Source organism: Tursiops truncatus, chromosome 5, assembly GCF_011762595.2.
Source record: "Tursiops truncatus isolate mTurTru1 chromosome 5, mTurTru1.mat.Y, whole genome shotgun sequence".
Classification (NCBI taxonomy): domain Eukaryota; kingdom Metazoa; phylum Chordata; class Mammalia; order Artiodactyla; family Delphinidae; genus Tursiops; species Tursiops truncatus.
Window position 1 is genome coordinate 80,456,207 of NC_047038.1, and position 13,899 is coordinate 80,470,105.

At 33.8% G+C, this 13,899-nt stretch overlaps 1 protein-coding gene across 1 annotated transcript in view; it reads left to right on the forward strand.

Moving 5' to 3' along the window:
• ADGRL3 (adhesion G protein-coupled receptor L3) overlaps positions 1-13,899 on the forward strand; it is an 874,918-nt gene that overhangs the window by 532,905 nt on the left and 328,114 nt on the right. The window contains exon 6 of the mRNA XM_073805306.1: positions 10,978-11,778. Coding sequence (XP_073661407.1) covers positions 10,978-11,778 — 801 coding nt within the window. The remainder of the gene's footprint in view (positions 1-10,977; positions 11,779-13,899) is intronic.

Here is a 13,899-nt window from a genome sequence, read left to right on the forward strand (position 1 = left end):
TTACTTAGTACTATACTGATATAAAATATTACTGTGAACTTTTGGTTATCCACTTATAGATGATTTTGTTTGTAGGTAATGCACTGGCAAATTTTCATCAAAGACTGATTTGCTTATTACTTACTTAGTTTGGCTTTCTGCCATCTCCTTAACTGCCCAGCTGGCCTGTGATAAGTGTACCCAAATGTATTTTCATAGTCTAAGCCAAATGTAACCAAGAAAATAATTCTGTTCAAAATACTACTACATGGTCTTCCCTGGTGGCGCAGTGGTTGGGGGTCCACCTACCGATGCAGGGGACGCGGGTTCGTGTCCCGGTCCGGGAGGATCCCGCGTGCCGCGAAGCGGCTGGGCCCATGAGCCATGGCCGCTGAGCCTGCACGTCCGGAGCGCAACGGGAGAGGCCACAGCAGTGAGAGGCCTGCGTACCGCAAAAACAAAAACAAAACTACTACATTTCAATGATGAAAATATTTGTTTATAAATTATTTAATATTTCATTACTATCCTATGCTACTCATAAGTATCTTTTTATTTATATATTACGGAGATCCAGAGGCATCATTGTATTATAACATTCTACTCATTTGGAACCTTTAAATCATAGATAGAAAATGTGTTGTATGACTTGCAGTTTAAAAGAAAAGAAATTTTAAGCTACATTAGAATTAGAGACAATTTCATAGTTCTTAGTTATAGCAATTTAGTTCTAACAATTTTTGGCGTGCAACAATTTTATTTCTCTGTAATTTGCAATACAACTTAAAAAAAACTTGGCAATGCATGCATATGCTCTCTCATCTATACCTTTTCTAATTAAGGAACACAATTCAAAAGTATTGCATATGGTACAAATATGGACAGAGCTAATATAGAACTAATAACATCTTATTTTTCTAAACAATAACATGACTATATCTATTTTATGAACTGTTGGGGAATGAAGGGAAAATTTACTCTTCTTTTTTTTCCCTGTTTCTTCCTTTTATACAGAATACAATTACGCTTGGTCTGAATTTGTCATTTACTCTAACCACAGGATATATAGCTTGAGATGTTAAGGAGGACAAAGGACAACAAGGAAATCACTTTAAGGAAATACATAAATATAGTTATGGAGGTTGAATGGACAATGAAAATAGTTTGGGAGTTAAAAGTGAAGAGAGGAAAGGAGAGAAACTAGTTCCAAGGAAATTTGGACATGAACAACGACAGCTATAATGTGGAATTCAGGATATTGGACCAGGGTAAAGACAAGAGGTCCTAAAGAAGGCCTAGCAGAGTTGTCATACAATTCATTTATTTATGATCTCATAACAGAGAGGAGCAAAGGGAGTATTTTCCACTTGTGGTTTTAGATTGTCACAGGCTGTTTTATAGCAACAAATTTTTCTTGCCAATATAACCCTCGGAACCATTCATATACTTTTTCCTCTTTGCCTTTTTTTTTTTTTTTTGCTCTGGTTTTACATTTAATGAGTTGAAGAAACAAACTGCTTATAAATTTTACTTTCCTCCCCATGCATTGAAATATTGAAAGACATCATGCAGATATGCATTGCACGTATGAGTCTATATAACAAGTCCAGATTCTCTTTCGCCACGTTTTTCTTTTTACTACATGCTTAAAATATCGAGAAGCAGAATTAATCACCTCTGTGGATTTTGTATTAATTCAATAGCTGTTCATCAAGTATGTATTATGTGCCAGGCATTGTGAACTTGTGAAGGATACAGTGGTAAGCATGTTTTCTGTATGCAGGCAGTTTGTTTGCATGTTTTTTGTTTATTTTTTCAGGTGAGGGAAGCTTCTAGCATCAGAATTAGATAATGGGCAATGACTGGCCAATCCTAAATGTTACTAAGCTTTTCAGTGACGAATCATGTTTGCCTTGCCAGTTTTTGTTATGGGAGTTTGATTTGTGTGTACTTACTTCAACTAAAATTATAGGATATTTTACTTTAGTCTTGAAACTAGCAAATAAATGATGAATGGGCTACAGCCAGTCACGACATAGGCAAGACCATAATAATTTTCTCCGAAGTACAACTGCCTAATAAATCTTCATTTTGAGTCACCTGCAGTACCAGAGGCACACTTTACTTATGCTACAGTTGCTGCCAATTTCTTCACATTAGACCAGGACCAGAGAATTAAAAGTTAAATTTTACCTAATGACAATTTAGAAAAAAAGAGGTAAAAGTTGTTGGAAAAATAAAAATGTCCATTGAATTGTAAAATAGTATTTATAGACTATAATAAATACCTTATCAATACTTTTTACCATATATGCCATCTTCCTCATTAAATATTTCTTGGAGAGAGAAATACTAATCACCAAGAAGCTAGGGCAATTGCAATCTAAGTTGAAGAATTTTATGTGGAATAAGACTAAAGTTGTGTGAGTGTACATTTTATGTTGTAGAATATAAATACCTTCATATATAATTCAAAGGATATATATTTAGAGGTATTTCAAATAATGAAATTAGTTCTAGAAATCCCTTTATAGGCTAGTGCTTGAAAAATGTCAACTTTAGTGTAAGATTCCACTCCAAACTTCCAACTTCATTGTAAAATGGGCCTCAAGTCCAAACTTTTGAGACTATTGATTAAAAAAATTTTTGCACTTTTGAAATCACATTAAATTCATTATTTTAATGGGTATTAGTATAATCTTTTATGATACCTTTTTTAACAGTTGGCTTTTGATTAAATAATTTTTTAACATCTTTACTGGAGTATAATTTAATTGCTTTACAATGGTGTGTTAGTTTCTGCTTTATAACAAAGTGAATCAGTTATACATATACATATATCCCCATATCTCTACCCTCTTGTGTCTCCCTCCCTCCCACCCTCCCTATCCCACCCCTCCAGGCGGTCACAAAGCACCGAGCTGATCTCCTGGTGCTGTGCAGCTGCTTACCACTAGCTATCTATTTTATATTTGGTAGTGTACATATATCCATAACACTCTCTCACTTCGTCCCAGCTTACTCTTCCTCCTCCCCATGTCCGCAAGTCCATTCTGTACATCTGCGTCTTTATTCCTGTCCTGCCCCTAGGTTCTTCAGAACCTTTTTTTTTTAGATTCCATATATATGTGTTAGCATATGGTATTTGTTTTTCTCTTTCTCACTTACTTCACTCTGTATGATAGAATCTAGGTCCATCCACCTCACTACAAATAACTCAATTTCGTTTCTTTTTATGGCTGAATAATATTCCATTGTATGTATGTGCCTAACCTTCATTATCCATTCATTTGTCGATGGACACATAGGTTGCTTCCATGTCCTGGTATTGTAAATAGAGCTTCAATGAACATTGTGGTACATGACTCGTTTTGAATGATGGTTTTCTCAGGGTATATGCCCAGTAGTGGGAATGCTGGGTCGTATGGTAGTTCTATTTTTAGTTTTCTCAGGAACCTCCATACTGTTCTCCATAGTGGCTGTATCAATTTACATTCCCACCAACAGTGCAAGAGGGTTCCCTTTTCTCCACACCCTCTCCAGCATTTATTGTTTGTAGATTTTTTGATGATGGCCATTGTGACCAGTGTGAGGCGATATCTTACTGTAGTTTTGATTTGCATTTCTCTAATGATTAGTGATGTTAAGCATTCTTTCATGTGTTTGTTAGCAATCTGTATATCTTCTTTGGAGAAATGTCTATTTAGGTCTGCTGCCCATTTATGGATTGGGTTGTTTGTTTTTTTGATACTGAGCTGCATGAGCTGCTTGTAGATTTTGGAGATTAATCCTTTATCAGTTGCTTCATTTGAAAATATTTTCTCCCATTTTGAGGGTTGTCTTTTCGTTTTGTTTATGATTTCCTTTGCTGTGCATAAGATTTTAAGTTTCATTAGGTCCCATTGTTTATTTTTGTTTTTGTTTCCATTTCTCTAGGAGGTGGATCAAAAAGGATCTTGCTGTGATTTATGTCATAGAGTGTTTTGCCTATGTTTTCCTCTAAGAGTTTTATAGTGTCTGGCCTAACAATTAGATCTTTATTCCATTTTGAGTTTATTTTTGTGTATGGTGTTAGGGAGTGTTCTCATTTCATTCTTTTAGATGTACCTGTCCAGTTTTCCCAGCACCACTTATTGAAGAGGGTGTCTCTTCTCCATTGTATATTCTTACCTCCTTTATCAAAGATAAGGTGACCATATGTGCATGGGTTTAACTCTGGGCTTTCCATCCTGTTCAATTAATCTATATTTTTATTTTTGTTCCAGTACCATACTTACTTGGTTACTGTAGCTTTGTAGTTTAGTCTGAAGTCAGGGAGGCTGATTCCTCCAGCTCTCTTTTGCTTTCTCAAGATTGCTTTGGCTATTCAGGGTGACTTATGTTTCCATACAAATTGTGCAATTTTTTGTTCTAGTTCTGAGAAAACTGCCAGTGGTAGTTTGATAGAGATTGCATTGAATCTGTTGGTTGCTTTAAGTAGTATAGTCATTTTCACAATGTTAATTCTTCCAATCCAAGAACATAGTATATCTCTCCATCTATTTGTATCATCTTTAATTTCTTTCATCAGTGTCTTATAAATTTCTGCATACAGGTTATTGTCTCCTTAGGTAAGTTTATTGCTAGGTATTTTATTCTTTTTGTTGCAATGATAAATGGGAGTGTTTTCTTAATTTCACTTTCAGATTTTTCATCATTAGTGTATAGGAATGCAAGAGATTTCTGTGCATTAATTTTGTATCTTGCTACTTTAGCAAATTCATTGATTAGCTCTAGTAGTTTTCTGGTAGCATCTTTAGGATTCTCTATGTATAGTATCATGTCATCTGCAAACAGTGACAGCTTTACTTCTTCTTTTCCGTTTTGGATTCTTTTTATTTCTTTCTCTTCTCTGATTGCTGTGGCTAAAACTTCCAAAACTATGTTGAATAATAGTGGTGAGAGTGGGCAACCCTGGTTTTTTCCTGATCTTAGAGGAAATGGTTTCAATTTTTCACCATTGAGGATGATGTTGGCTGTGGGTTTGCCATATACGGCCTTTATTATGTTGAGGTAAGTTGCCTCTAAGTCTACTTTCTGAAGGGTTTTTATCATAAATGGATGTTGAATTTTGTCAGAAGCTTTTTCTGCATCTATTGAGATGATCATATGGTTTTTCTCCTTCAATTTGTTAATATGGTGTATCACATTGATTGATTTGCATATACTGAAGAATCCTTGCATTCCTGGGATAAACCCCATTTGATCATGGTGTACGATCCTTTTAATGTGCTGTTGGATTCTGTTTGCTAGTATTTTGTTGAGGATATTTGCATCTATGTTCATCAGTGATATTGACCTGTAGTTTTCTTTCTTTGTGACATCTCTCTCTGGTTTTGGTATCAGGGTGATGGTGACCTCTTAGAATGAGTTTGGGAGTGCTCCTTCCTTTGCTATATTTTGAAAGAGTTTGAGAGGATAGCTGTTAGGTCTTCTCTAAATATTTGATAGAATTCACCTGTGAAGCCATCTGCTCCTGGGGTTTTGTCTGTTGGAAGATTTTTAATCACAGTTTCTATTTTAGTGCTTGTGGTTGGTCTGTTCATATTTTCTGTTTCTTCCTGGTTCAGTCTCAGAAGGTTGTGCATTTCTAAGAATGTGTCCATTTCTTCCAGGTTGTCCATTTTATTGGCATAGAGTTGCTTGTAGTAATCTCTCATGATCCTTTGTATTTCTGCACTGTCAGTTGTTATTCTCCTTTTTCATTTCTAACTCTATTGATTTGAGTCTTCTCCCTTTTTTTCTTGATGAGTCTGGCTAATGGTTTATCAATTTTGTTTACCTTCTCAAAGAACCAGCTTTTAGTTTTATTGATCTTTGCTATCATTTCCTTCATTTCTTTTTCATTTATTTCTGATCTGATCTCTATGATGTTTGTCCTTCTGCTAACTGCTAACTTTGTTTTTTTTTTTTTTTCTTTCTCTAATTTCTTTAGGTGTAACATTTGATTGTTTATTTGAGATGTTTCTTGTTTCTTGAGTTAGGATTTTATTGCTGTAAACTTCCCTCTCAGACCTGCTTTTGCTGCATCCCGTAGGTTTTGGGTCGTTGTGTTTTCACTGTCATTTGTTTCTAGGTATATTTTGATTTCCTCTTTGATTTCTTCAGTGATCTCTTGGTTATTAAGTAGTGAATTGCTTAGCCTCCATGTGTTTATATTTTTTACAGATTTATTTCCTAGAATTGATATCTAGTCTCATAATGTTGTGGTCAGAAAAGATACTTGATACGATTTCAATTTTATTAAATTTACCAAGGCTTGATATGTTACCCAAGATATGATCTATCCTGGAGAATGTTCCATGAGCACTTGCGAAGAAAGTGTATTGGTTGCTTTTGGATGGAATGTCGTATAAATGTCAATTAAGTCCATCTTGTTTAATGTATCATTAAAAGCTTGTGTTTCCTATTTATTTTCATTTTGGATGATCTGTCCATTGGTGAAAGCGGGGTTTTAAAGTCCCCTACTATGATTGTGTTACTGTTGATTTCCCCTTTTATAGATGTTAATATTTGCCTTATGTATTGGGGTGCTCCTATGTTGGGAACATAAATATTTACTATTTTTATATCTTCTTCTTGGATTGATCCCTTGATCATTATGGAGTGTCCTTCTTTGTCTCTTCTAATAGTCTTTATTTTAAAGTCTACTTGTCTGATATGAGGATTGCCACTCCAGCTTTCTTTTGATTTTCTTTGGCATGTAATATCTTTTTCCATCTCCTCACTTTCAGTCTGTCTGTGTCCCTAGGTCTGAACTGGGTCTCTTGTAGTCAGCATATGTATGGGTCTTGTTTTATATCCATTCAGCCAGTCTGTGTCTTTTAGTTGGAGCATTTAATCCATTTATACTTAAGGTAATTATCTATATGTTTGTTCCTATTACCATTTTCTTAATTGTTTTGGGTTTGTTGTTGTAGGTCTTTTCCTTCTCTTGTGTTTCCTGCCTAGAGAAGTTCCTTTAGCATTTGTTGTAAAGCTGGTTTGCTGGTGCTGAATTGTCTTAGCTTTTGCTTTGTAAATGTTTTAGTTTCTTCGTCGAATGTGAATGAGATCCTTGCTGGGTAGAGTAATCTTGGTTGTAGGTTTTTCCCTTTCATCACTCTAAATATGTCCTGTGATCTCCACGGCTTCCTCTTCCGCCATCTTGAAGCTCTTCTGATTAAATAATTTTTAAGGTGCTTAGTTATTGTTCTTCTAGTTGTCAGTCTGAACTCAGGTTTGTTAGTAATCTAGCCATAGCATGAAGTGCATCTCTTAGGTAAAGCTTTTAACTGACCCATAATGAGGCATACAGTCCAGTGAACACTACAGTTACTTGATAAAGATCCATAATTGAGGATGATGATAAATTTTAACAGTATAAGTATCATAGAGCTCTTAAGAGTCCTAGAAATATTGCTAAAAATAAGATTTGTAAATTAATGAGATAAGGAATCTTAAAAAGAGAACCCCATTTACAACTTCCTAAGCATAACTTTTCATATATTCCATTTTTGTCTTCTAACACGTGTGATACTGAGCTTTCAAAAAAAGTCAGTGGAGAGAAATGAGTGTGATTTTGCCAACAATTGAAGACATGAGCTTAGGTCAATGCACAAAAATCTCACCTAAAAGTAACTATCCAAAATGGTATTTCTCCCTTGTTTTAAAAATTTCCTGTAGTTTTATTTATTGTACATAGTAGCTCAATTTATCCCTTCCACTGAAATTATCTTAGATTTGTATCACTTGAAATCTGTGATTTTTTTCCAAAGTTTGTATTATGAACCCATTCTTTCCTGACTCTTTTTTCCCATTGATTCTTTTTTTTTTTTCTTGTTGTGATCTAGGCAAATTGTCTCCAATGAGACAAATGTTTATAAGATAAAGAAGATGCTGCTTGATGAGTTTCATGAATATGTTATAATTTCCCTGAATTTTCCCTGACTTGTATTAGTCAATATCTTAAAATAATAATGGAATCTAATTTGAAAGATACATAACCATAATGTGTTTGAGGATACCAATTTATTCTTTTAAGAGTTTGTTGAAAGGCTCACTTAGGAATTTCCGAAAAGCCCAGGGCAGGTGGCTTATTATTTATATCAACCTTCAGATACAGATTTTTCTGAAAGACGGTATTTTTCCACAATAATATAAAATATTGTTGAGTGTGAGGAATAGAACTTTCTTCAATAAAGATTCTAAATATGTTTATTCAGAATGAGATCATTCCCTGTTAATGTGTCACCCCATGAAGTACATTTCTCATAATACTGACAACTTATAGAAAATATTAGGCCTTAGGAAATGAATTACAGAGTAGTTTCTTCTGAAGACATCAATTTTTGAGATGGGTAAAAAGCAAGACTATTATGTTAAATAGTGATATAAACTATAATATTTAATAAATGAGACTATCCCAGCTATCTGAAAGCTTTCTATGTGTAGTTACCAACCTGTCTTTCACATGGAAAATATTTGTGTTATTATTATGAATATTGTATTCCCTATGTCTATAATTTGGAATGGTATGTTTATTCAGTCTTAGCTTGATTAACTTTTGCCTTATTTTTTCCAAGTTTGTACTGTATTTTTAAGCTTATAATGTGATTGTTTCTTAAAAATAATTTTATAGAGGAATGGGTTTTTTAAAAAAACATAATGTTCAATAAAGCAAGTATGAGTGAAATAAATTATTTACTTTCAGTTTGGAAGAGGTGAATAAAAAGTGCTTGGCCAATATCGTACCATTAATCTATTCTCTTTTCTCCTCTCTCTCTTTACTTCTCTCTCTCCAATAGAAGTGGAACAAAAAGGTAATTAAATACCTTTCATAAATTATATACTATTTATAGGCTAAGTTATTTAACAGTTTAACATCTAGTTAAAATAATTTTGTTATTAATTCTTATCTATTTTATGAAAATTTATTTACTACTTCTGCTGCTCAACTTCACTTTAGTCTGTTGTACTGACCAGTGCTGGTTTGATTTTTTTAATCCTAAAACAGTTTAATAGTGTAAAATTTTCAGCCGTGCATTCTATTCCTCTTTATTTAAGCAGTTAGAAAAACGGTAGATGGTTTTGGATAGTAACTGCTTTAGATTTGTTTTTATTTCTATACTAGATAATTTTCCATAGCTCTGGTGTGGTTCCCCTGTTCCTTTAATTTTTAACTATTAGGGGAAAAGGGGAGGTGGTTTTCTAAAATACCTTAAAATAAATTGCTTTAGTAACCAAGGGCTGATTATTAACCAGCATAAAGTTTATATACAATTTTGACAATAATACCTACCAATCGTTTATAATTATAGACATCATATTAGAATCCTGAGAAATTCTTCTAATAATCAATTTTATTATCGAGTATAATTTGATGATGGCCCTCTATCCTTGCTATGGAAGATTTTGATAGTTAACTTTTCCCCTAAACTTTTCATTTTTCCAAAATTAAAACTTTGGGCATTTTAATAATGTACTTTCCTTTTTAATAATCTGTAAACTCTAGCTGAGTTTCATCTTAGATTATTTTCCATTGGATGTAGGTTTATAGTTGTTGTTAAAGAGCTAATCACTAATACCAAGAGAATAATACTTTAATCATTAAAATATGGGTCAACATCCAAATTTCTTGTGATTTCCTAATTTCTCCTCCCAATACACTTCTAATCATTTCAAACATAACAGTGGACTACATGATTATTTTTCAATGTGTTTTCTCTGCAAAAATATTGGAGCACTGTTTCCCATAACAGGTTCAGCAGAACATTACACCCCATCAGCCTCTGTAGAAAGGGTTCCATGATCAAATTAGTTTGTGAAATTTTCTCACCCTCCCCACTTCCATCTTGGAGATTCACTAATGTACCTCAGCTATTAGAATCCTGGTATTATGTTTCATATGATATTTCTTAAGCACAGATGGCTAGGGATCCCTGTTTTTTTTCTGTGTCATATGTGGCTAAACCACTTAAAACAGGTGCTTCAATGACCTCCCTTTGGGAAACATTGCTTTTTAGCCCCTTCATTACAGATGAATCGGCCAAGTTTTTTTTTTTTTTTTTTTTTTTTTACCACCACTCATATGATGTGCTACTGAATCATACTAAAAATCAACTGAATCAGATAATTCCTGCCCATTTTCAGTCTGAAGTATGAGCAGCAAAATATTGTAGCAAGTAATCTTGTTTTTTAATGTTCTTCTCATGTAACAGTAAAAGGTACATGTTTTTAAGTTCCAATACTACTGTATTTAACAGGACATTTTTAACTGATTAAAATCTAGATCTTGGGTTCTTCTCTGTAACCTTTCACCTTTTCTTCTTTCCTTATTCCTTCTTTCCTTTCTTTTTCTGACTTTCTCTTTTTCCTTCCAGTATCCATCCATCACTCATTTTTAATTGTGTGGGTTGCATGCTCTGTGTGTGCTACAGCAGCTTTAAGAGCTTTTTACCTAGAAGGCTCAGTGGCCTGTATTACAGGGCTTTTCTTTTCCCTTATTATTATATTTTAATTACTATTGTATTTCCATATGCTTCTTAATAAGTATAGAATAGTTCATAGCATCAGAATGAAAACAATATCTTTAAAAATTCCAATTAATATATATAAAACCATCACATATAAAAATTTATATTTGTTATATGTCTATAGAATACATAGACATAAGTCACAATTATATATGTAGCGTATCCAAAATTATTGTAAGACACTTGCAAAGGTAAAGAGCAAAGGAAAGCACAGCCACTCTTTAAAAGGCCAAAGTTTTTCAGCAAATGAAATCAAAATGATTATGAACAAATGTCAAAATTAATGTGGACGACTACTTTATGTTCTCAGAAGAATACAGCAAAATAATTAAGTGGTGGTGGGTATTTCTTGTTAGAGTTGAATTCCATTTGGTGAAAAATAAGAATATATGACAAAATATTAAAATTAATACATTTATTATTTTGACTCTTTCCCTTCCAACAGTTTTTCTTTGTCCTGGACTACTAAAAGGAGTATACCAGAGTGAACATTTGTTTGAGTCCGACCACCAATCTGGGGCATGGTGCAAAGACCCTCTGCAGGCTTCTGACAAGATTTATTATATGCCCTGGACCCCCTACAGAACTGATACCCTGACTGAGTACTCATCCAAGGATGACTTCATTGCTGGAAGGCCAACTACAACCTACAAGCTCCCTCACAGGGTGGATGGCACAGGATTTGTAGTGTATGACGGAGCTTTGTTCTTCAATAAAGAGCGCACCAGGAACATAGTAAAGTTTGATTTGCGGACTAGGATAAAGAGTGGAGAGGCTATCATAGCAAATGCCAATTACCATGATACCTCCCCTTACCGTTGGGGAGGCAAATCTGACATAGACCTGGCAGTGGATGAGAATGGGCTATGGGTAATCTATGCAACAGAACAAAACAATGGTAAAATTGTCATTAGTCAGTTGAACCCTTACACCCTGCGGATTGAAGGGACATGGGATACTGCATATGATAAAAGGTCAGCTTCCAACGCATTTATGATATGTGGGATTCTGTATGTGGTCAAATCTGTATATGAGGATGATGACAATGAGGCCACAGGGAATAAGATTGACTACATTTACAACACCGACCAAAGTAAGGATAGTTTGGTGGATGTACCCTTTCCCAATTCATACCAGTACATAGCAGCTGTGGATTACAATCCCAGGGACAACCTTCTTTATGTATGGAATAACTATCACGTCGTGAAATATTCTTTGGATTTTGGACCTCTGGATAGTAGATCAGGTAAGTTTGACTTTTGATGGTACTTTAAGGGGCAATATTTACAACTTGCTCTTAGTAAGTTGATTGTATATTTTGATTAGACATCCTTTTGTGGTCTTCTGGCCTGTGTATTGAAAGTTATTCATTGTCTTTTCAGCTAAAAAAATTGTTGCTGTTAATCACTTTCAACTTTAAAAAAATATAGGCATAAGAAACTGACTCTTCCTCCTCTGTGCAGCTAGTCTCCAACCTTCAGCCCTTATTTGAAGGGCATTTTCATTATCAGCTAGTTAGTTCTTTGTGTAGTGAAGTACACAAAACCTTTGCAAAAATAGAATGCCATCCCATCTAATTAATTGTGACATGCCCTGCGAAGTGCTCTCTACTTGGAAAATGTCAAAGGGTTGGCTTGATATAATTCTTCAGGAGGCCTGCACCAATATATTCAACTCACCAAGAGCATCATATATGACCACCCCTACTGGGAATATTGTCGGTTTGACTGTACATATGTCTGAGTGTATCTAATTAATACATACAGAAAAATGTTCATAACTGATACAAAAAAATAGATTTTTTTGTCTGTATAGATAGACAAAAATAGATTCTCAATTTTATAAGAAACAGCAGTGCAAAACTCAGCTTTGAAAAAAATGAGACAAGCTTTAATTCCCATTCTTTAAAATTGTATTTTTCCTCTCTAGGACATACTGTTTACTTTTAATATTATTTAAAGACAGTCATAAATTACTTTATCTTTTACATTTCTATTTGCACAAATGAGCAGAATTATCTTAGTCTAGAAGTTAAATTATTTTAACTAGCAATAATATTGTTCCTCCTGATAAAGTATAATGGAAAAGTAAGATATAGGTGTCCGAATTTTGATAGTAACATAGCAATTCATAGTTTAATTTTTTTCTTCTAGTGCTTACATGTTAATATTTCTTATTTTCTGCATTGCTTTTACCTTGCTTTTACCAGCATGTCATTCTGCTTACTAACTTACTTCACTATATACATATCTTCTTATACAATTAGATTCTAAGTGCCATAGAGCCAGTAATCTTGCCTTACCCATCTTTTTATTATTTTTCATCTTACCATTATTTCTGCCTTCTTAGACACTAGTGTCATATATGACATATAGAAAATAAAGGCTCAATAATTCTTTGTTGAATGAATGAATGGATGAATGAATGAATGCCTTTCCACTTCTCACTGTGATAGAATGTCAAATTGGGTGGCATTTTCTCTAATCCCTGTAAGAGTGACAGCAATTCTTTCCATGGCCAGCAATGCTGATATTATGTTGAATTGCTTTGTGTGGAAGGAGAAGCCTAATATACAACAGCAGCAAAAGCAACTTCTCCTTACTAAGTTCTCAAAAATCTCGTAGACCTGGCTAACCTCTGTACAGGTAAGGTTTCTCAATCCAACACATCCTTCAATTAAAAACCTAAGCAAATCATCTGGAATATTCTGGGAAGACAGTTCTTTCAGATCTGTGATGTTCTTAAACCAAAATTCATATTTTGGCAGTGAAAACTCTTGACGAGTGGTTCTTAGCCTTTTTTGACTTTTAATTGTAACTGGAGTAATTTCTAATTGTCTCCAAAGAAATAATATATAATAACTCACCATCTTTTAATGTTCGTGAATAAGGAGCAGTAACATATATTCATTTTATTTATTGGAAAGATCATGCATTATTTTTGTTTAGAATAATAGATAGGTTAAAATTAATTAACATTGCAGGTTTTGATTTGATGGACTGAGGCAAATTCTTAGCTTAGTGTTTATAAATTATCCTTAAAGAAAAAGATGATACCATAGCCTCATGTATTTAGAGACTTGCCAAAAAATATTTCTAACGTACATTAATAAAATTATGTGTGTATCCATATATATGATGTCATTGTAATTGTGGACATAGGAAAATTATACCACTCATTTAATTTGTTTGTTTGATTATGGGAGTTAAATTATCAGCCATCTTGCCCACTTGTACTAGTGCTCCTATTTGTTAGAAGCATGTTTTTAAAGTGACAAACACTGAGAAATGATAAAGTTCAGCTTCTGAAACAAATTCCTAACTTAAGCCAGGAGATTCAGTTTTCACTCTTTTTAAATGACAGTGAA